Source organism: Hippocampus guttulatus, chromosome 3, assembly GCF_054856545.1.
Source record: "Hippocampus guttulatus isolate MCC_2025c chromosome 3, RoL_Hgut_1.0, whole genome shotgun sequence".
NCBI classification, from domain to species: Eukaryota; Metazoa; Chordata; class Actinopteri; order Syngnathiformes; family Syngnathidae; genus Hippocampus; species Hippocampus guttulatus.
The window spans coordinates 7,303,235-7,327,596 of record NC_141263.1 but is presented as its reverse complement, the minus strand read 5'-3'; the positions used below and the strand labels follow the sequence as shown (position 1 = coordinate 7,327,596).

The 24,362-nt window shown below is 41.0% G+C and overlaps 1 protein-coding gene across 5 annotated transcripts in view; it reads right to left on the bottom strand.

The window, feature by feature from the left end:
- Positions 1-1,719: 1,719 nt before the first annotated feature.
- dagla (diacylglycerol lipase, alpha) overlaps positions 1,720-24,362 on the bottom strand; it is a 36,047-nt gene continuing 13,404 nt past the window's right edge. For 3 of the 5 annotated variants that reach the window (XM_086106422.1, XM_086106423.1, XM_086106424.1), the window contains 20 exons: positions 23,054-23,265; positions 22,806-22,907; positions 22,320-22,458; positions 22,139-22,226; positions 21,571-21,705; positions 21,221-21,298; positions 19,947-20,071; positions 19,498-19,648; positions 17,404-17,487; positions 16,914-16,991; positions 16,710-16,790; positions 13,691-13,833; positions 12,182-12,250; positions 12,025-12,097; positions 11,669-11,877; positions 11,083-11,209; positions 9,749-9,799; positions 7,283-7,449; positions 5,851-5,868; positions 1,720-5,087 (listed from right to left, as the gene is read on the bottom strand). In XM_086106422.1, coding sequence (XP_085962548.1) covers positions 4,043-5,087; positions 5,851-5,868; positions 7,283-7,449; positions 9,749-9,799; positions 11,083-11,209; positions 11,669-11,877; positions 12,025-12,097; positions 12,182-12,250; positions 13,691-13,833; positions 16,710-16,790; positions 16,914-16,991; positions 17,404-17,487; positions 19,498-19,648; positions 19,947-20,071; positions 21,221-21,298; positions 21,571-21,705; positions 22,139-22,226; positions 22,320-22,458; positions 22,806-22,907; positions 23,054-23,265 — 3,175 coding nt within the window. In that variant the 3' untranslated portion in view covers positions 1,720-4,042. The remainder of the gene's footprint in view (positions 5,088-5,850; positions 5,869-7,282; positions 7,450-9,748; positions 9,800-11,082; positions 11,210-11,668; positions 11,878-12,024; positions 12,098-12,181; positions 12,251-13,690; positions 13,834-16,709; positions 16,791-16,913; positions 16,992-17,403; positions 17,488-19,497; positions 19,649-19,946; positions 20,072-21,220; positions 21,299-21,570; positions 21,706-22,138; positions 22,227-22,319; positions 22,459-22,805; positions 22,908-23,053; positions 23,266-24,362) is intronic. The other 2 variants (XM_086106420.1, XM_086106421.1) reach the window with 2 other exon arrangements.

Sequence of the window (24,362 nt, the reverse complement as noted above, 5' to 3'; positions counted from 1 at the left end):
CAGACGTTTCCTCCCTCTAGTGGCTGCACCCACAAACGTGCACCTTTTACACACTTTTGTAATTTCTGCAAATGCTGTACTGTACATTCGATTTCGGGAGTACAAATATTCTTAATCATTAGGAGTCTTTATTGACTTCCATTTTGTATTCCTGTTTCCCTGCCTATGGCCCCGGAGTTCTCAATACAGTGGTTTTAACGGCCGGGTATTAGTGTACAGTATCAAAACGGAATCATTGAAAGAAAATGATCTCATCCAAGGTGCTTGAGGTTGCTGGATCAAAACCCATAAAAGATCATACCTGTATATCGTTTCATTTCAGGTTGTAAAGCAATACAACTACTTCGGTAACGTATATACATATTCTTCAGGAATCCATATTTTCAGTATTTATTTTCCCCATGTTTTATTTTAATTTCTTACATTTGAAAGTAGATCTGTCATACTACTTTGTCAAAAGTTTTTAACAACACGACAGGTCAACCATGGTTGGAGTTGAGAGTTCAAAACTGTAAAAAAAAAAAAAAAAAAAGATACAAATTCTATTTTTCCATTTGTACTATCCATCCTTCCATCCATTTTCCGAACCGCTTGATCCTCACTAGGGTCGCGGGGGGTGCTGGAGCCTATCCCAGCCATCTCCGGGCAGTAGGCGGGGGACACCCTGAATCAGTTGCCAGCCAATCGCAGGGCACACAGAGACGAACAACCATCCACGCCCACACTCACACCTAGGGACAATTTAGACCGTCCAATCAGCCTGACATGCATGTTTTTGGAATGTGGGAGGAAACCGGAGCACCCGGAGAAAACCCACGCAGGCCCGGGGAGAACATGCAAACTCCACACAGGGAGGCCGGAGCTGGAATCGAACCCGGTACCTCTGCACTGTGAAGCCGACGTGCTAATCACTGGACTACCAGGCCGCCCCCATTTGTACTAATAAAGTAGAAAAAAAGTACACTCTCCCACGTGTACACAAGAAAAGGAGTCAAATCAGTAGGTCTAGTATTTTCTTTTTCCAACCTAGAACTTTTGTCACCTCCACTTGGTGCCTGGACTGAAAAAGCCTTTGTGTGTTAACGCCTGCTTACATTATCTTACTGAGTAGCGAATGCTTGGGGGTGTAAATGATTTTATTTAATTTTTTTAATCAGGCTTCGTCGAAGATTGCAAAAAGGTTCACAAACAGTTTTTTCTTGTCACCATCAAATTTGGAAAATGTTAAAGATGTAAAAAAGAACTTTTCTCTTTCCAACCACATTCTCGGAAAGGTGGTTGTGTCCCCTAACTGTCACACAGTGCACTAAGCATTCTTTATTATAAATATGAGCATATATTTATTAAGACCATAAGCATATCTTTATTAAGAGCATACACGTTATCATTTATTAAGAGCATAAGCATTCTTCATTGCAAGCATAATCAATTCACTATTATAACGCAAATGTATGATAACTAAAATACGAAAATACATAATTATTCCTTCAGTTTGGGACCAAGACAACTGTTTGCTAACATCTGGGGGATGTCTTCGCAACCTTCACAAATCTGACAAAAATGTAAAAATAAAAATAAAAAATAGATCGCCTCGTGTGCAAACACTTAGCACTCACAGAGATACTGGCAGTTGACTTTTCTCTACCCAGAGTTGAGTAGTGTAACATGTATTAAAATAGAGGAAATAATTTTGCATGAAAGAAACAGCACACTTATGACCATGGTTTTTCATTTATTCCGTAACGGTCAAATTCAGTCAGAAAGGGATCACATACATTCCCATTTGGATAAGGAGGGGAGATAAGCAAACCAGATAAACATGGCGTCGACACATATGCAAATGTTCCTCTTTCTTTACAAGAACAATTTGCAAAATTTTCCAATAGTTCCAATAAATAACTTTCAGATGAAATATTTCTTGTCTTGTATATCAATATTTATATCTTAAATAGACACCTTCTTTTTGTTATAAAGTTATTCTCTGGTAGGTTATTGGAATTATCATTATTAGTAGTAGACATCTGCATAAATAATACACACAGAGAATGGTGCTGTACACATCATGGCCAAATCAGTGCTTGGACTGGTTGCAAGAGTAGTGATTGAATGGGTTTATAACCCAAGAGTATTTGTGAGAGAGATGAGGGACTGGCAAAATGATCTGTGCAGTGACAGCCTGTAAATTGGCAAGATGTGAGATGTGCTGTGAGTAACAACTCTTGGTCCAAACAGAAACTGAGCAGATCACGTTGGTGACTCCAGGCCAGGCACTCCACCAACGGTCATTCTGCAGAATGTTTCACCACAATGGAACATTCGTAATGTGCCCAATGTCAAATACTTTTCCACTTGGACAGAAAAAAAGATGAACGCACAACTTCTGCGAAGTGCTTTTAAAAAAAATACAAAAAAAGTTTCAAGTTTAAAAAAAATTACACCACCATCAATCTGTTGCAAGAGCAATAAGGATATTACCATCAAATACAGCAATACTAGTGAAACCATTTATCATAATAAATAACGCAAATAGTAAACCGCCTGTTTATCTGTTAGACCCTTGGTGATATGGTAAATTGTACACCACATGTAGAATCGACACCAGCTCATTTATCCATGGAGTCCAACCTCGAGGAAGAGCGAGGTGAACCAGATTAAAGGGAAGCAAACACCTGATGTCCATCATGTCTGAGAGCACCTTGAGAACAAGAGTAAATGCATCCTGGGACAATTAGAAGAAGCATGGTTTGGTTATGTCTGGAATCCTGCATTTGAATTAAACTGGTGTTAAAAACAGAAGGATTTCTTTGACATGATGGCAACATTTGTATCACGGAAACTAGCCCCACTGCAAAGAATCTGACCACGAGAACGGTAGCGTCTCTAGAAAAATAAGAAAACTATGAGCTTGGTGGTTATTGCGGCCTGAAGGCTGACACAAATCCGCAGTGGTAACATGAAAGCCATGGTGGTCAGGTGGCGTCTATCCTGTGGTGTGTGTAACAGTCTCCATGGGTATGACAGGAGTGGGACGTCATAAACATAACTTATTGTGTTCAAATAAAGCAGTAAACATAAACAAAAGTACATCTGAGAAATAGATTTGGTAATATCAAGGTATTCAATTATCTGGCAAGGAGGGTACCAAGCAAACATGATGTGAACAAGAGTACTCAATTGTCAATTAACTGACTTAGTAACCAAATCCCTTTGAAAAGAAAGACAAACGAGCTATCATGCACTATAAAGAGTAACCAAAAGGCTTAAAAACATCCATAGGCGTCTGTAATAACTTTGTCACAATCACAAAATGTTTAAGACACGATTTCAACCACACACACACACACACACACACACACACACACACACACACACACACACACACACACACACACACGCACACACACACAAAAACATACACATCATCTCTTCCTCGACACCAACTCTGTATAGGTAGACCTGAGGAACATTGTGTCACGTCTTCACACTTCTACTGACTGACATATACGTCCATCTTCACATTCCTGAATGAACAATGAAAAATAAAGAGCAGGAAAATATGCTGCTGAGGGTGCAGGAAGTAGTAGAGCACGTCAACCCAAGATGACGTGCCGATGCAAATTAGCTTCTTCTACAGTGTTAGCTTTTGAATCCCTGCTGAATTAACGACTCTCTCCTTCCTTGAGTTAAGTCAGGGGATGAACATATGCTGAAATGTATCACGACATTGTTTTGGAACGGTATTGGTGAAGCTACAGTTGTTTATTTCCACCCAAAAGCAGCACAGCCCCCTGGCATGCAGAGAGGTATCTTCTTTGTAGTCATTGCAATAGTGCGAAAATGTCATTAAAGTGGGGGAGGACACCTGAAGAATGGAAATTATTTGTGAGTTGGCAAGTCAAGGTTTGTTCTTAGGTCTCTGATGAGTGACTACATTCCATCGCATGCACATACTGTGATATGTTTCTTTTGTTTTGTTGTTTTATTTTTTTAAATCTGGGATGACTGCGTCCTTCATTTGGAGTATACAGTTGATTGAAGTGGACTACACCATAGAGGACAGAGTGTTCTCCTCAGAACAGTGGATGGGGAGAGATGTTCGTAGTGAGTCATTGGCAGGTGGGGCACCCTCACCAGGTGAAAGGTCATTGAGTTCCTCAGATGATGAGAGGGGGAAGGAAGGTGACAAGGAGATGCCAGAAGACGGGTCAGCAGAGCCGGCAAAAGTGCGCGGTGGCTTGGGGACCAGGTTCGGCTCCAGTGTTGCCCTGGCCAGAAGCTGCTTGCCATCTGGTTCATCTCCCAAACACTCGACGTGGCCAAGTGAGCCGCGTCCTGACTCAGACTCCCCATCAGACAGATCCATTGGAGGTGAGCTGCTGCCATCTAGTCTAAATAGAGAGTCCAAGTACTGGGCAAATTCCAGCACCGTTCGGCTGGGGTTTCCATTTGACAGCTGGGTGGGCGGCGGGGAAGTTTCCCGTCCAGTCTCCGTGCTGAACTCCCACTTGTCTTCATCTTCATCCATTGCTCTAGAAGCAATTTGTGGACTCCGGGGAGCGTCGGGAGTGCTACCTGGACTGTAGACGCCCGGAATCTGTTGCACATCAGGGTCAATTTCAGAGTAGACGTTAGGCTCTGCGTTGAAAGGCTGAGGGGAATAATGTCCACTGTATTGAGGTGTGGCAGGGGAAAGCTGCATGGAGTACTCCGGATTCGATCCAGGGTCCAATGGCGTGAAGAAAGGCCCAATCTCACCCAGGTGCTCTGGTGTGGCCTGGCAGAGGCAGTCAGCAGCCAGCAGCTCAGTGCGAGAGCTGAGAGATGGATTCTCTTCAGGAATCGGCGCATCCAAAGGGAAGGGTAGGCTACTAAGCATTGGAGAACCTCTCAGCGCAGCAGAGGAGCGCCTGGAATCCAGGCTGTAGACAGATTCAGCGTCTGACAGGCTTTCCATGACAGCTAATGGAGCTTTGCGGTCCCTAAGCTCCACGGTCAGGCGCTCCCGTGCTCCGCGTAACACTACAGGTACTGGAGGAGGAGGACACTCAGAGAAACCATCCAGAGATATTTCAGACTGGGCACAGGAACTAGAGGAGAGGATGAGAAAGGACAGGAGTGACAGGGAAGCAGGACTCACATGGCGAGATTGCCATGAATAAAATCTCAACTTGACTAGGGAGGGCTTACAGAAGGGAAAATGGGCAATGGTTTGTATGTAAAACATCCAAAATATGGACAAAGGTCTTGGGACAAACCTCTTGGTCGAGTAGGGGTGGGGCAAGCCCAACTAACCACGAATTTCAAATGCTACAGCGTACTTGAGGAAGTTAGGACCTTTCCATGCTTCCAGCAAAGTCCCTTTGAGTGACCAAGATGAATTAAGACATGTTGTGGGCCAGGCCCTCACTCATGCTTTTCTGAATAAACAAGAACTCCTAGAGACATTTCAACAATTTGTGCGGGAGAGTGGAAGCTTATGTAGCTGCAAGGGAAGAAACATTTTTATGTACTGTATATTTCTATTTTCACTTTCTGTTAGTGTCATAGTAAATTGTCCCAATACATTTGTACATATGACATGTTTGCATACTTAAAATTAAATCAGTACCAGGGAGAAACACTGACGGGAAAGTGGAAGGTTAGCATCCTGGTGGGTGCTTCTAAAGCAGGAAAGGTAACATCAGCTACTTCTATCAGAACACAGACTTTGGACAGGGACTGAACCGGAGGGGGGCGTGGAGAGAACTGAATACTACCGTATGAGGTCACTGCACTGTGGTCAGACAGTGTGCAAGCGTGCATGAGAGAATGGTGCACATTATGTATTGAGTGATCACATGCTTTCCTTACCGTAGCAATGTTTTTTGTCTTTTTTGTTACCCAAACAAACAGAAATTACAAGTTTGAGAAAACAAGAGCAGAAATTAGTAGCAGTTGGAATGCTGGTTTGAAATGTAGTTACTGTATATGTTTTATGGTGCTTACAGAAACTATTTAAAATCCGGGTTATGGCAACAGATGTGTGTTTTTCTCAAAAGTCTGTTGACTTTTGAGGGCACAAAGAAGCCACTTTGTTTTAAAAAATATTTGTAGCTCCCATTTTTACTCCCACATACGTTGTCAGATGTGAGGCCTTTCACAACTACAGTGGTACGTCTACTTATGAAATTAATTGGTTCTGGAAAAAATTTCTTAACTAGAAAATGTTGTAAGTCGAGATGCATTTTCCATGTAAATGCCCTAATTTGTTCCAAGCCCCCCAAAATTCAGACATAAATGTTTCCTAAAGCATAAAATTGCATCAAAATATGTAACCAATACATGTTACAATTAGATTATTGCACAATAAATGAGAGTTGTGCATAATGTAAAAAAAACAAAGAAGAGAGTAAAGAATAAAACTGATGGTCATTTAACTGCATCCTCATCGTTTTTTGCCCTCTTTAGTCCATGTTTTCTCTCAGAAGGGATTTTTGCCTGGCGTTTTGTAAATACTGTAACTGCTTCTTTTAACAATCTTTCGAAAATGTCTAAGGCAAACATCAGCATAGTGAGCGATCGCCCGACTGCTGAACACTTTTTCTGGGTCATTCACATTTATGTAAAACACCTCATGGCCCGAGGTGCGAATGACGAGTACGCTGCATAGACACATATTTATCTATCTACACACACAGACACATTCGGTAGAGGTCCCTCCTAAGCCAAATGGATGCCAGGATGATGCTCGGTAATAGCCAATGGCAGAGCAGCTATAAATATGTTGCGTTCAGGAATCTCGAAGCTTCGAGTAGCAGGCCATACTGTATTTTTACCTTTCGTATCTTGAAATTTCTTTCGTAACAAAAGGCAATATTTTCCTGTTGAGGGGTTTCATAACTTGACAGTTTCGTATGAAGAGACGTTCGTAAGTAGAGGTACCACTGTATGTTCTGTCAATTGCATTGGAAACAGTTGAACGACAAAGTTGGGCCAACAACTAAAAGATGATCAAGAGATGACTTGACTGAAAGGAGACCTGCTTTTTACCTCACAATTCAAAAGTTTTAATCTGAAAATTTCAGCATCAAAACAAAGGATTTAAATTCTCATTCAACATGTAAATTTGCAACCATTTGTAAAATTAAATGTTATTGTTTTGTGAAACAATTTAGCCTTAACCTGTCACCTTGTAAAAATATGAGTTTGAATACCATAGTTATTTTAGTTTACTTACAACAGGTTACAGGGGAAACGGAATATTTTAGACCACAACACATCCAAAGTGGTGCTCAATACTGACCGAACACTACTGTTCCTGCGGTGGTGAGTAACAGGCATCGGCTGCTGGGCTGTTGCAGATGCAGCCATGAACACACTCTCAGGGTTCAAGTCCACTTCTGTCGGGCTGACCATGATCTTGGCTGCCGACAGCAAAGCCGTTTTGCCTTTGTTGTAGTTCTCCAGGACCTGTCGCAAACACAAGAGGTATATGCACGTGACTCAGAGCACGGCAGAGCTTCTGATGCGTGAGAGCTTGAGCTTCAATATGAACAACCTATGTCAGAGAAAAGGGACGATGAATATAAAGTATGCACATTATGAAAGTGTACAGAAACATCAGCTGTAGCATCACAAATTTTTGTTCATCTTTGCAGTTGATACGTAAGAAGACTCATTAAAATGATCAAGTATTGTTAAAATGAACTATTCATGTATACAGTAGGTTCTCATGGAAACAGTAAGCCTGGAACACACTCATCTGAGAGATGTTTGTACAAAGTCTAAATTAATACTAAACGTGGCATCAGTGTTGTATGATTTACATTTTAACTGGATAGTTAGCACACACTGTACATCCTTTCTATATTTAACTGCAGATACTGTAAAAGATCTATCGTGATAGTACATAGTGGTTAAGATAGATGTAAGTGCGAGCGAAGGGTGAGCTTCCACCTACTCCGACTGACATTAAACACCCACACTGGAGTCATGGATGCCAGAGGAAGATTCATACAAGTCCTACAGTATTTGAGGAAATAGCAGTCCATATACTTGCTGTGTACACAAGTTACAAAAACAAAATAAAATAGACAATCACATAAATACAACAATTAGACTGACATTTGTGGTTAGCTTTAATAAGCTTGAATACATGCCAGAGGCACATTATGCAAACAAAAAAAAAGACTGGACATGCAAATGTGAGAACAAAAGAAAACAAAATGAAAAATAATGTAAATAAAGGCTTGAAATGGATTTGTTCAGCGAGGTCAAATATCAGTCAAGGAGCATGTTAGCAAATAAATAGAATCATTTTACACAACAGGGTGTTGCCAATGGCTTGCTCATGCAAGACTCTTGCAAGTGACAATATACAGGTATGTGACACAACAGTCAGAAATATAAAAAGGCACAATGACGGCTTGAAAACTGACAACATTGAGATGACAACTTGATGTAGCGTAAGACATGCAGTATCTGAAATTGGTTCAGCTATATGCGCTTCAATAATTTAGATGCACATGATGACAGGATTCTTAAACATATGCATGAGGAAATCTATCTTCCTTTCTTTCCTCTGTTTAAAAATGACTCCAACTGCCTCAATAAGAACAATAACGCATAATGTAATGACCCAGCAGCAGCAGCATAAACAATAATGATAAATGCCCTTGTTACTCCTAATTTTGAAATGCCAGGACATTTTTAGCTTCCTGGAAGGAAAGCAGAAATGTGTTTTGAGGAAAAAGTAAGTGACGAGGAAAGAAGACACACTTGGTGGGAACGGCATCACCACGGAAGCTTTGTGAACAGGAAGAAATGGCAGGATTGGGGGAGTGTCACGTCACAGCATTTGCGCAAACATGCAGCGGCACAGACAGCAGCAAAATGCTGAACGTGGGTTTTGGATCACTCTGGGTGCAAAAATAAATTACAATTTAGTGAATTTTACTTTCTACATTAGTTTGATGTAGTATTACAGGCTCATTGCAGTAACAGCAATATAAGAGTCATTTGTTCCCTGGAATGCAGCTGTGATTTTGAACTTCCTCTCGGGATCTTGCCTGGACTTGTTATTGCCTCCAGCTACAACTTTGTATGTGCAAAAGAGCCACAATGAAGGCTTTTCAAGTCAGGATATCCCCCAGTAAGATCTTGATCCCTTCAATCTAAGAAACATGATCTCAGTGAGGAATTTCACAGTGTTAGTGGAGGCGGAGTTACGAGAAAATGGTTTCATTAAAATGATGAGCATTGTTAATGTAATTTGTACATCTCTGTGTATGGTGACATCCACTGCTATGCACAGGTGAAATGAAAATCCTTAATATGCCATAACATCATCAAATAACAACACTGAACACCATGTAGTTTCCAAACTACAGACTTCCTCTTGTTGTCAGGAGTTATGTGATGTTCCCATCTTGATAGCCATTTTTTTCTTGGGACTCATTGGGTAAGATATCAGAAGGAGTGGGAAAGATGGTGTAAGGTGCGTCTGTTTGGATTTGTGGTGGAATGCAGAAATTGTCTGCAACTGAAAGAGTTGCTGACTGAGGGTTAAAGGGATTAATAGCTTCCGTAAATGGAGACGAAAAGATGGTGGTTGACAGAGAGCAATTCGGTGTCTGCAAGGTAGGCATTGTGAAACAGGTCTTTATAGGTCGGGGGAAGGACATGTCATGGGCAATACTGTTAGAATGGGATTCTGTATTCGAGGTTATTGCACAGTGGTGCCACTGGTAGGCTGAAAGACCTCAAGCACCTCCACTTCCAGAGTCCACTGTTCAGACAGAGGATAACATGGTCCCAGCACCTGTGGACACACCAGAGGTTCCGCACACAATCACATAGTGCGACACTTCAATAGATCTTCATCTTTAGACAGATGCACCGTCACCCAAACCAACCATCACCTCATATTTATCTCCACAGGCATGGCGAAGGGCAATCCTCAAAGTGGTTTCTTCCCATGCAAACATAAACTTCAACACCCTTACACCAGAACAAATATCCACAGGACATCATAGAACCATCCAGAATAGATGGAAGGCTCCCCATGCTTTGCTAGTAGAGCAATGTGAATAAAATGAAATGACAGGAAAGATTAAAAAAAATGGATAATCCACACATTCAATTCAAATCAGTAACAGCACTTATGAGGCATACCAATGAACATTTTTTCCCCTGTTTGATATGGTCCATTTCTGATTACTATCAATTGATTGCTGGGACAATCGATTTCTAAGATTAGAAATTAATTACAATATACGATATATCTCTCTATTTATTTTAAGACCTAAACTTCTAATGTCAAGGTATTTTTTGATTCTTTATTAAATGGAAATTAGCCCTCTAAACTATGGAGAACTTCTGGAGTAAAATAATGATTATGTTAAATGAAGGCTCTCAGTGTGAGTTACCGTATTTTCCACACTAAAAGGCGCACTGGATTATGAGGCGCACCTTCAATGAATGGCCTATTTTGTAATTTTTTTTTACATTGGGCACACCGCATTATAAGATGCAATCTACAATGCATCCACGAGATGGAGCTAGGCTCAAGGAAATGTCAACAGAAATAACGATCAGATGTCAGTAAAACTTGTTTAATACAGCAGCGACACAGTTCACTTAACCAACAGCAAGTTATAACATTGACTCGTTAACGTTGAACTCTCTTGCCGCTGCTCTATTTCCGTGTTCAACTGCGTAACCGATTGCCTTAAGCTTGAGCTTTGCGTTGTCTCGAGCAAGGAGCCATTTTGGGGTCGAACTTTTACCGTAATGACCATACACAAGGCGCATCGGATTTTAAGGCGCACAGTCAGCTTTTAAGAAAATGGAAGGCTTTTAGGTGCGCCTTTTAGTGCAGAAAATAGGGTAATTAATCAGGCTGTGTCTTTGTGTACATTCAAAATTTGAACAGTTAATATACCCCATTAGTAGTTAATTAAAATATAACTAAAATGTTTTTTTAAATAGGTAGCTATTATTCAAACACCCTCTTCACGCAATAGTTTAATAAGTACAAGAATGACATCCCAGCACCACGTCAGTGTAGACAAAAGAATCAGCATGCACATGAAGAAAACAGACCTTGTTTAGACCTTCCATCACCATGAGAGGCATGTGCTCATTAAGCATGGCGGGCGAAATGATGACTTCATTGAAGGCCTTGTTGTCCCCCCAAAGAGCCGAGTATGTTGGCTCTTCCTGCCCACAGCTAAAAGAGAGAATGAGATAGTGAGAAACGTTTTAAATCAATAAGACAAAGTAAAAAAAAAAATCGATTTACCATCCACCTCATTTTCCTGTCAACACGGGGGAAGCGTTGATGAAACTAAACAATATGAGAATGTGAATAGACTAGAGGTCACTTAGAAAAAAAAATATTTTAAGAACAGAAACAAAAAGACAATTACATATGATTCTAAATGCAGTCAAGTATCCAGTAAATTACCAGGGAAAATCTCACATTGGCTTCTTAAACGCACGGATTGTCTGACTGTCATTTCTCTGGTAAACAAATTGCAGTGGTGGTTTACCACCAGTTTGGAGGAAGGGAGAGTAAAAAACCCAAAAAATAAAAAATAAAAAAAAGCAACAACTGGGTGCCCTTCATTTTGACACAAAAAAAATAATAAGAGAAAGAAGTGTGCAGCTCTGAAACCAGCCTTCTTACCAGGTCTCTGGAGGATGGTTGTGCACCACGTGGATGATCCGGCCAGGAGGGTAGAGGGGGGTCGAGGCTGAGAGGGCGATGCTGAGGTCACTGGGGTGGAGCCACAGACGATTGCTGGGGGGTGCTGCTTGCTGAGATGGAGGATCCTCCTCCTCAAGTGGAAGCTCCGACTTTGGGATGCATTTGGTGCCTCCCACAATGATCCTCCACTGTGGCAATAAAAGCACATTATCTCTGCTTTGAGGCATAATGCCTTGTTTTGTTTTAGGCAGAAGCATTATACAGTACGTGAAATAGTGTTAGCAAATCAATGTTGCATTTAAGGTCCTGTACAGGTGTTACAGGAAGAGGCTTACCTTTGGCTTGTTACTTTTTTGTAGAACTTCTAGTAAATGGCGACGGAACCCCTCCAGTTGAGACAGGCCCAGCCTAGGAGACAACAGCAATGGTTGACTCTGTGACAAGTTCAGCATTCTAAGGAGTGCATTTACAATATACAAGTGAAGGAGATACCTTGGTACCAGATCTTTTCCTAATACAACAGAGGTGACAAACTCTTTGGAGTATTCCATGGCATCCTCACTGGTTGAAAAGAAGAGTCAAGCAGGTTGAAAAATAGTGGAGAAATTGGTTGAACAAACCGTTTACTCCAAATCAACATTTATCAAATTGAATCAAATGCGCTTCAAAATAACAGACTTCTACTGAGGCTTTTGCGTTGTGTCACATGTAAAATCAGTGAGTGCGGCTCAGTATTAAAAACCTGATAGCGAGGATGAGGACAAGTTTTTTTCTGGGATTGACTTGATTTAGGGAAATATGTAGGTGTGTCCTGATCCGATATTGATATTGGTCTGATATCCCCCCCGAACCCCCCAAAAAATTCTATCCATGTACATCCAAAATTTCCATTATTAGCACTCTGTACAAGCAATACATTCCGGACTCCATTTTCACCGTACAGTAATCCCTCGCTATTTCGCGGTTTGTTTATCGCTGTTTGAGTGCATCGCAGATTTTTTCAAACATATTCTTTTTTTTTTCATATACATGGAGTACAGTACTGTATATGTTGCTCTATGTGACTTGCTGTTGTTTTGCAGCTTCTCTCAGACCGTTTGCGGACTTAAATTTTTTTTTTATATGTTTATTGGTCGCTACTTCGCGGATTTTCGTTTATCGCGGGTGGTTTTGGTCCCCATTAACCACGATAAACGAGGGATTACTGTATACTGAATTTTAAATAATTATGTAAATGTACTGAAGTAAACTGTTATTTTGCACTTTAAAATGTATCATTTCTTTTTATTGACTTTATTATGGTTTTTATTAGGGTGCTAAAACAAGGAAAATTTGGGTAGATTTTTGAGACCCACATATCAAAGGCTACTCTGGGAGTTGAGCAGTCTTTGATGTTCTACGTCTGATTTTTACTTTAAATACAGAGATTTGAATGTGGTTGTCATTGTTATAAAAGTGCTCTATAAATAAAGTTGAATTGAGAGACAGTTCCATAGAGCTGCTTTGTTCCTCTTGTTTCTTAACCAGGGCTTGACGTTAGCACACAACTAAAAACAGACACGAATGGCTAAGAGCAAACAGTGGAATATTCTCATGTGGTCTTCTACAGGCCTGGATCTAAATTCTATTGAGCAACTGTGAAAGGAACAGAAACAGTTGATCCTTCAAACCTGGGAATGACAACTGGAGCAGGTGGCCTATGAAGAGTGGACCAAAACACCTGCTGAGAGGTACAAAAGTCTCACTGAAAGTAAGCAGCCAAGTAATTGCCTCAAAAGATAGCACATCAAAATATGAAGTGAAGAGAACCATCACTTTTGTCCAGGCCTCTTTCATGATTTTTTTTTCATTTATACTGTTGAACCAGTAAAATTTTAATGTCATTATTTCCTTTCTTTTATGATGATGATGATGATTTTGTCTTTCTTTGACAGAGGGGTACAAAATAGTTTTGTCCGTGTGTGTGTGTGTGAGTGTGTGTGTGAAAAAGGACAAATTTACCTAAGAAGGCCACCAGGTGGGGAGTAAGAGTAGCAGTGAAGTGTGGGATACTGAGGTCTCAGCAGGAAGGAAAGAATAGCAGCAGTACCAGCACCAAGAGAATGGCCTACTATCACCAGTCCATAATGCATGGTGCCCTTGTTCTGTTGAAAGATGGCCCGTATCATTACACTGGCACACTACAATGGGATGAAGTATGTGCTCCCAGAAATGTAATTTGAATTGTTTATATTTAAATTCGAATAGCTCAACTTGAATAATGGCATTGAAAAAATGAATTTAAATGACATTAATTGAATTCCTATTGTTTGACACATGGTGCTGAAAAACTGAATCTCAATTGTCCAACTTGAAATTTGATTTATTAGTCTGGAACTGGAAGTGAAGATAAACTTGACACGGAACGTAAAATTATGTTCTCTGAAACTATATTAAGATATCCTTTATTTGTCCCACACTGGGGAAATATTGGATCGTCACTGAAAATGCGACTACGGGTATACATATTTTCACTTTCAGTTCATTCAAAGTATATCCAGTTCTCTTAATTCAGATTTAAATTAGCTGTGACAGACAACCTTTACATTAGGAATAGCAACCAATCGCAGACACACAGATATCCTCTTCAACTAATAAGCATCATCATTTTTGAGTGTCTGCTTGGCTCTCGACGAAGGCGGCCGCTTTTTGCACAGCTCCCCTGCCCTCCCACCTTTTTTTTCCCTGCTCGCCACTTAGTCTTTTGTGCTGTCTTTGTCTAACTTTTTTCCCTAGCCTCCTACCGTGTTTTCATCTGAAGAACTAACCATGGAATTAGTTGGCTGGTCTCTCGATGTAATCGACAAAATTTTTTCGACGGAAAGAGCGGGCAGTGGGGAGCCTGCTTGCCCTCCGGGGACACTTGCTGCCGGATACGCCCTGGATCCATGGAGAAAGTGGAGACCGGTGTGCCTGACAGTACTGTCCGTGGAGGATGTGGAAGACATCTACATTATTGGCCTTTTGATAACAGGTATGCTGCTGTTTGGTGTTGGCAGCTTGCTGTTCTATCGCAAAATTCAACCGACGGGAGCGGCTCTGTTGGAAGTGAAGAAGCTGCCGGTCACTCTGGATGGCTTGGCGCGAATGTCCAACACTCAGACTCAAGCGGTGACTGAGCTCAACCGCAATATTGTTGCGGTGTTGGAGCGACTCCGCGCGATCGATAATACCATGGAGACGTTGGAATCCACGCTGCGGAAAGAGTTTTCGGATTCGGGCTGATCGGCGCCAGTGAAGAGATACAGACCAAGGACTCAAGGCTGTCTTGAATTGTTGGCGGCCGTCTCTCCAAAACAAACAACGCTATCTGGCCTTTCCCCTGGATGGAAATACGCATGGAGTCTAGGGCCCCCACCACCACCCCCCTCCTTCTCGGCCATGGACTGATAAGCCGGGACTGTCTTCATGATGAGCAGACCTCGACGAAGCAGCTATGACCTGTACACGCATACACATACACAACTGGACAACCACACGCGCATACACATCCTTGTTATCACCGTCTTCATCGCTCCGATTCTTTTCCCCCCCCCCGTGACGTGGTTCGATAATGCGGAGCGCAACGGTGACCATGCAGCTGGTCATTTTAGGCCGCGTCGCGGTTACCCTACCCCCCGCCCCTTCCCATTCATCCCCCCCCTTATACATGTTATGTCTTGTGACTTGTTGTAACTGTCTAATGCTTATTCATGTGCTAGGGTCTTTTTTATCCTGGACTTAAATTATCCTCGGAAGAGGATAGTTCAAGCGTGGGTTTTTTTTCCCTCTCCCTACCCAGCATTTTTCCTTTCTGAATTCTGATTGTAATTTCCCCTTTGCGGGACAAATAAAGGATATCTTATGACATGGGGCTCTCCAGAGAGTTGGATCTCCTAAGCAGCTCCTTAACATTATTGGTATAAATCATCGGGTCAGGCAGGGATGAAATAGGGCTTCCTTTCAAATAGAGGAAAGGACAATTCATTCTTATGAACATATCACAACAAAGCCCTGTAGGCAATATGTTTTCTGTTTTTTTCCTTTCTTTAAACCTGATGTCCTGCTGCATTGAATTACATACCCTAGAGATTACTGACACCTAGGGCTAGATTTAAAATCTAGGTGTCTGGAATCTCTAGCCGCTAGAAATGGTGCACAACACATATCAATAGGCAGTATTGTTTCAAATAGTATATTCGAGCCCACTTTTCCTAAATAGTGCCATCGTGTGAGGTGAAAAGAATTGGCTAATACTTGCCTTAGCACGATGATATCATTCAGAAAAAGTGGGCTTGAATTTCTTTCAAACAGTAGGCCAAGGGCTCATCTCATTCTTCTAATTGCACACTCCTAGGTACTCGCTCCTAGCTCCTCTGTTTACATGCTTGCGCCTTCCACCAAATACAAATTATTCAAATAACAGTTTCTGGTGGCAGATATTTCAGCCCATATACTGCAGCTACTTTAGCAATAGTTACAAAATTATCCTTGTTTATTATGGTAATATTACGCTCTAAGTATAACCCCATATAAAATACATGTATTAGGATATCGATACGTCTATTCCCCCTTTCATCCTCTAGACCAGTGGTTCTCGACTGGTGGGTCGGAACACAAAAGTGGGTAGCAGATCCATTTTGGGTGGGTTGAAGACGGCCAAAAACGTGTTTTTTTTTACAAGGTACAGTACACAGGTCCCACGTGGAATATCTTAAGGAAGGGACAGGACAGCAACTAATTAAATCTGTAAACAAGTACCGTTCAAATCAGCCTTTGGCTGGCGGACGTCATAGCTACCACTATGCTTTTGAAGGTACATCAAACTAATTTTAAACGGTGTTTAAAAATATTACTGCATGTGTTTTCAGAGGCTATACTTGAACCAAACAAAATATTGTTTTTAACCTCTATCAAAGTGAGTCACGATTTTGCAACAATAGGACAATGAGGTCCCAGAGTGCCCCTGATCTAGACAAAGAGTGTGAATGTGTCCGTGTACCAAGTCTCTTCCAAAAGCTTGTGACAATATCATTTCCTGCTCCAGTTTCTTCTTAATGTACTCTGCTGAGTAAACCATCCCCTAAGAGAAAAGAGAAAGAAGCATTAAGTGGTCCAACTAAGAACAAGAATTCTGCTGCATTGAGCTCTTCTTAAAAGATAGTGACTGCAGAGCCAATGTACTATTATATCATTTCTCTCTGACCTTATGACCAAGCCAGGTCCCATGCTGTTCCTCCACAGGTAAACGCTCAGAATCCCCCGACAAATCAGTCAACGCATCCTGTTGCCACACACAAGAAAACAGGTCAAAGTAAAAAGAAAAGGTGGCTAAAAGTAAAAAGTACAACATTCATTTAAAAAAAACATTCTATGCTAAAATGAAAATGAAGAGTTTTCTAGAATTTGAGGTTTCTGAGAAAAGTATTTTGTCATTTGTCACAGCCGTGAGTGATCTCTGACATTTCAATCATAGCCTTAAATACTGCAATGCAAGCTTCCCTTTAGTGTTACGTAAACAATAGACAGGACATTTATATCCGAGTGCTGCTTTGGTACTGTGCCTGCACAGTGTAGGAGTTTGTGAACACTGCCTTGAACCTCAGTGCGGATGAGGCTAAGAGAGAAGATGGGGCCCAACACAGGTTTCGAGGTGATAGAAGTCGAGCGTCTTGCTGTGCAAAGATGAAATTCACCTTTAGCGATAATGTCCCTCTGATACTGATGACCACCTTCTTCTTTTCATGATCCACTGCCACAAAAAATGGGGTCTCATAAACCTGAATGGAAAATGGATAGAAGACAGCAGAGTGTACAGTATAAATGGATAATAGGTGAGAATCATCGCAAGGATAAAACTGCGGTGGTAAGATTTGGATGTGTCACGTGAGAGGTTAAGTTTAGCTTCAATGAAACTGATCATGCAATGTAAAGTGTCACATGGCTATAACACATCGAAAGAACAGAATCGATACACCGTCAATGACGAATGCACCTCATGGTAATCATTTCCAACCCTTTAGCCAGACTAACCTTCAGCCTAAAATCTGTATGTGAAAATATGAGCATTTACAGTCCAAAAGTGTGTGTGGGGTTGTTTTTTTTTCTCGGCATCTTGAGACTCAGTTCATGACAATTCATCAACAAATGGGTGACAAAACGCAGTCTCAGAGGACTGCGACACCCACTGAGACTGCACAACTCTTCCATCTCTCAGCAACTAAACAAGTGAGCAAAGTGTCATCAAAACAGATACAAATAACAGCTAATATTCCAATATATAGTAAAGCCATTAATATTGCACCGCTTCAACAAAATAGTCATGACAAAATATAGACGCTTGAGCGTTCGCCTAATTTCAGGCTCCCTCAGGCTATAAAACCTCTGACATCACACAAAATTGAACTAGTTGGGTGCCATTTTTAACTGCAATTGTGCTATTACACTAATGTGGGGTTGGGGGGGAGGGACCAGGCATTGTATCAGAAAGAGTAGGAATCTGCTCAAAAAGCATCAAACAAGAGTCACAGATTTCCTTTCCTACTGCATAATGATCTTCTGTAACCAAGCACAGCTGATTTCTCATTTTAAAAAGTGTCTGAGACAAGCAATACACCCACCCAATATGTGTGTGTGTGTGTATCGCTCTCTCTCCATCTATATAGATAGATAGATAGATCTATAGATAGATATTCTTCAGGTGAGGTGGTGACAATGAGAGTCATTAGTGCAGGCGAGACAGTAAAGATAATTACAGGAAATCAAAATTTGGAATTCATGTTTACTGATAAGCCGTTGTTTGTCAGATCTGAAAGTACTAAGCCTCATAGGATGGAGTTGACCAGTGAAGGTAAGAGTTCAGAACAGGAGATGAACATGAGTTGAGTAGAAGTAATGACATATTTATGCAACGGTGACATTGGTAAACATCACCGTAAATTCTAGTGAGTTTCTAATCTTTCCAGATTTTCCCCAAAATGCAGAACCAGCAGTTTTCATATGCAATGGCCGGACAACTCAACTCAACTCAACTGTATTTATAGAGCACTTTAAAACAACCATCGCTGTATACATAACATTACATTAACATGCTCAATTGAATGACCACTTTAACTTAAAACATTGTACATGTCTTTGTTCCGAATCTTGTAAGAACGCAGGCTGTTGGAAATGGAGATTGTAAAATCGCCCTTCCTTAGTTGTAATGTTCTCATCAGTCTGGTAGTGAAGCCTGATATGTCACTCCACAAAATTTGTTTCCACTGTGACAGCGTCTAGTGATGGCATGCTTCACATTATTCCATCCAATGCGTGACATTGTGTTAGGTGATGTAAGGCGTTTATGCAGCTGCTCGGCCACAGAAACTGCTGTGAATACTCCAGCACAGTTTTAGTGACGTTGTTAATGCCAGATGAAGTTTAGAACTGTGCAATTGAGTCAGCAGAACGGTGGAAACTATTACACGCTATCCACCTCAGCCGTCAGCGACCCTGGTCTTTAACAATGTGTGCCATGTGCTTTCCATGCCCGAGTTGGTCCTAAACTCCATTTTACTTGAATACGTCTGAATGTTCAATTTACAACAAGGAATTTCTAAGAGGTACCACAAGCATATTCGGTGAGCACTAGACAACCCATTAGTTCACTAATGTTTGCAAAGGCTGACCGCTTGGCTAGGTGCTTCCTTTTTTGAACCTGTTCATAAACTGCTCCACAAAAGTAGCCTTTGGCATAACTGAGGAAGTACACCCTCCAACACCTACAACTGCTTTGACGGTAGAATACTCACTGCATCATGGCAGGAAGTGTAGACTATGTGAACCTGCTTCAGATCCCGGTCCAAGAATTGTCTGCGTATGGCCAAAACATTACAACCGCAACAATTGTCCTCCTCCACTGTCACTGACTGGGACAAACGTGAGCCAGACATTGATGTGCACCTGGGGGCAGAGGAAGGGGAAAACAGACATAAAAACACTATGAAACATTAAGTGGGCCCAAAATGAACTGTTGTGTAGCGTATATAAAATACATAATCCCATTACATACTGTGTAAGAACGTGATTAGTTCCAACATTGCTTGGAGTGAGCGGGTCTTAAATGAGTGCCACAATCTCAACGGATTATCATTTAGCAAGTGCTGATGCATGAGAAAATGTCATCCTTTCTAAAGTGCCACATAAGACTCATAAAACAACATGTGATCAAAACTGTGAGGATGTATGTTTGAGTGCTTACGGGCAGGTGCTAACGAGGCGGCACAGTCCACAGGCTGGTTTTCTCATCAGGTACATGGGCCAACCATACGCAGCGAGAGCAAAGAGCATGTAGTAGCACACATCCTTATACATGCCCATCTCAGTCTGGGAGAGAAGGATACAGATACGCATTTAAGCCACAACACACAAGGAAAGAAAAATATCACGCCAAGTGAATAAATCTGGAAAAACTTTTTCTGTATCTCAATTCTTTGTGAGTGGTCTAGGCCAACCAAATACTTTTCTTGAAAGACCAAACTGTTTGTTTTGGCATCATAATTAATCGGGGTGTTCACACGGCACACATTTGCACACACTGCAATTTCAGCAGTAAGAAGTGAATATTTTGTCTAGAATGAATTTAATAGCGTAATGATTTTTCATGTACACCATTGAGAACACATTTTGCCACTTGGTGTCGACTCCAGATGACATCACAAATGCTCAGGGATCAGGTAATGACTAATCAAGTCTCAACTTTGAACTTCCCATGAGCCATGATTGGATTCTACCCGAGTTCTGACCACATGATGTCAAAAGCAATTGGTAAATGCATTTTCAAAGGTGTTAATTGTAAACGAGTTACTGGCCCTGTGTGTGTGTGTATGTGTGTGTGTGTGTGTGTGTGCGTGTGCAGGGATGCTTAAGGAGATATATATCTGTGTATGTTGTGAGGTGTCCTCTTTTTACATTATATTTTGAACTTTGAGTTGCATTTTTCTGTATGAAAAGTGCTTTAGAAGTAAAATGTCATCAAATTAATTCCAGACAAAATATTTCCATTTTACTGCTGAAAATTGCACAATAAGTCAAGTATTTCTTTATACACGATGCATGGCGAGTAAATTCGAGCATCAGAAGCCTAGCAGTGGACGGGTTGATTCAGCCATGCCGTTCGGACAATACTCGACAAAAGAGGATATTGCAGTGTCCCAATCTCACTCATGTTCACACTTGCATCATTAAGATGATGGCATGATGTCGGTAACACAGCACTTTCAACATAAAGGAGCCTGGTGTGATGAGACTCGAGTCGCGGTATGTGACCTTTTGTCTATGTTAGACCTCTGATATTACATCAGAAGTCATCAAATTCCTGAGTTGTCTGAAACCATTCGACATTGGTGCCTTACACCCAGGATAGTGAACAAGGGAAAACGTGTAAAGGTCCATACATAGAGGGGCAGTGTGAATGAAAATATGATTTTCAGCTTTGGCTTCATCTATTCATCATATACATACCAAAGGACTTACCGAGTTCTTAAGGTCCAGATATCTAGTGTTCCGAGTGACAGGCATCCCAGACAGGAAGGCTAAAATATCGTTGTTGCCCTGTGGAGAGAAAAAAAAAAAGCTGAACAATCTTGTTTCAAATGAAGCATTAACACAGCTAGCTTGGAAAAGTGGCTTTTTATTTTCTCGTATGTCTGATGCATGCGCCATTTACACAGATGCATACACTACATGACGAGCATTATTGGCGGCTCGGTGATGAAGTGCTGACTCCCAGAGTGAAAATACAATTGATGTTTTTTGGTTTTGTTGTGTTTTTTTTTATAGTGTTTATGGGCTTATATGGGGCATATTAAACAAACATTGAATACCTGGTCCAGGATAGATGATCTTTTAGATCTCTGTGTCTGACGGAGGAGTACCAAGCCAGCAATGATATCACTCGGCACAATGTCCAGGTCTCTGAAGAACTCTGCAAAAAGGCTTGCCACCTCTGAATATGCATCCTGCAGAAGACAGCAGCAGATGTGAGGGCATGGTGTGTTCAGTATCTCTGACAAACTTAAATATGGATATAGTGTGGGGGTCCTTGGTTTATCAGAGTTCACTGTGTCTTGAATATGGTTAAATATAGTGTGTGTGTGTGTATATACAGGTACATACACACATACACACACAGACACAGAGAGAGCGAGAGAGAGAGAGAGAGAGAGAGAGAGAGAGAGAGAGAGAGATAAAGAGAAAGAGAAAGAGAGATGCACAATTTGTTTTTTGTTGGACAAGTTTGGCAGCCTGAATTTTAAGGTACCGGTACTTCATTGCATGTCATTTGTAACCTTGAAACATGGTATAGCGTTACCTTGGTATACTTAGGGCTCACTTTATACTGCATATTCCAAAAGCAGTTCTATTTCAAAAAAATGAATTAAGGTGGCTCACTGATTGTGTGTCCTGGGCTCTTGTGCAACACATAAAGAATTTCAGTCTCCTGCTCCAGCTGCTGGCCTGGCCTTCTTCAAGTCGGTGTCTAAATGCGGAGGAAATTTGTTAATAAGGAAACAAATGATAATCGGCGTGTGGCTGTTCATGTGTGCGCCCAAAAAACGAGGTTTGTTTGTACCTTAGTGTGTATGTTGTAAGGTTTCGTTGACGCCGGCGAGTTGCTTTCAGTTTGACAAATGTCCGACCGGTAGGATCAAAAGTGCACATAAGCGTAATGCAGACGCTGAATATCACTAGCCAGTTGCATGCAACAATCCCTAAAACACAACAGAACAATACATACATTTCAAACCAAACTAGAATTGCATGTGGAGGAGCACAATGTATCTCACCGGGCATTTTATGAATCGTCATTCATTCAAGTGAACTCAAATACAGTTGAGTTATCAAGTTCGAGTGAATGACGTCCGTTCACAACCCCCCCAAAAATCATGAATTTGTTGAACTAAAAACAGGTTATAATCTAAGTTCTGTATACAAAAAGATATGTGTTGATGACTGCAGCAGATGGCAAAAGACTAAATATTATTCATGCCTGTAGGATATGATGGTACCATTTTAACATTCTCACAAGTGATCTACCTAAAGCCTGTGTTAGACTCACCCAAAGCTAGGTTTTTGGCAGTCACATCAGAGCATGGTTGGTAATACTGAACAAGCCAGGCAATTCCCACGACTGCATACACAAGCTCTACTAGAAGAATGGCTGGAGAGAGAGAGAAAAGGTTCAGGAGGATAATCAATATGAGCAAAAAAACATTATTTCTCCTTATTCTTGAAACTATACCACAGAACCAGAAAGTAAATCAATAACGTACAAATATATCCTTGATTAAAAGTGGGGCAGCTTACCTAGTCGGATATAGATGACGTATTGCACAGCTTCCCTGGGCTGTGTGTACAGGATGCTACCTCTCATACTTAACCACATGATGGCACTCTCACAGATAAGACAGCTGACCAGGATGCCCATGTACCCTCGGCCATGGTCCACCAGTGTTATAGAACAGGACTGGTCAGAGCCATAGGGAAGGCCGAACAAAACCACGGAGAGAACTACCAGCCTGAACATAACAACACAGTAAAATCATGTAGTGTGGAGAAAAACTGTGCCAGAAGAAAAAAAAAAAAGTTCCAAGGCTCGAATTATGTTTTTTTGCATTGCAGAGTAGTTTTGCAAATCAAAGACTTCATCGGAGAACTTCACTTTCTAACTTTGTGGTTGCTTTTTTTGTAGGTTAATCCCAGAAAAATGAAACAAGGGCTTTATTAAACAATAAAAATGTGACAATATGATGAATGAATCGGTTCTTTTTTTATGGAGTCAACTACTTTTATTTCTTAAATTCACAGTGTAGAGCAGCAAACTTTTTTTTGTCGAGAAGCAAAGAAAGCTCTGCTATAATGTAATTTTATTCCTTTATTTAAATAGAGCTAAAAAAAAGTAAAATCCAAAAAAACCCAACTATTTTCAATTGAACTTTTTATAATTTAAGCTTTTAACTTTTTCAGCGACACTGAAGCACTTAAAAACACAAAACACAACAAAATACACATTAAACTACGTAAAACAAAAAGGGAGGAAAACAGCATCCACATAAATTTTGTATAGTTAAGACCGACAATGAGAAAAATTAAGTATTAATTATCCGTTTGTTTTTTTTCATTTGGACATTATCTGCCCTGCTTTGATGAAGATTCTCTCAGGAAGGAATGACACTGCGACAATGCAGTCTCCATCTGGCACCAAGCAGGAATAGCTGACCGCTTCAGTAATATCATATATTTTTTCCTTGATTTTTTTTTTGTCCTTGCAGACTTGTCCTTGCCTTTGTATTGTCCATAAAGCTCGAATGTGTTCATATACAGCATGTCTCCTTTTCCTGCTGTCATGTATCTGTCATCTCTCTCACTCCCGTGTGCTCGAACAGCCGTCAGTCACTTTGGCTCTGTGCAGTCAGAGACTAATTGACAATCATGCACGGGCTCTTTGACGTGAAAGATGAGAGTTGGCGACGCTCTTTCATACGTGACGACGGACAGAGTGCAATTCTACTTTTGACGGTTGCCTCGGATTTTGATTCGCCGTTTTTGCTATTCATGTGTATTAATGAGGCGCAAAGTCCACATTTTGACCTGCAAACAGCAATGTAAAAACGCT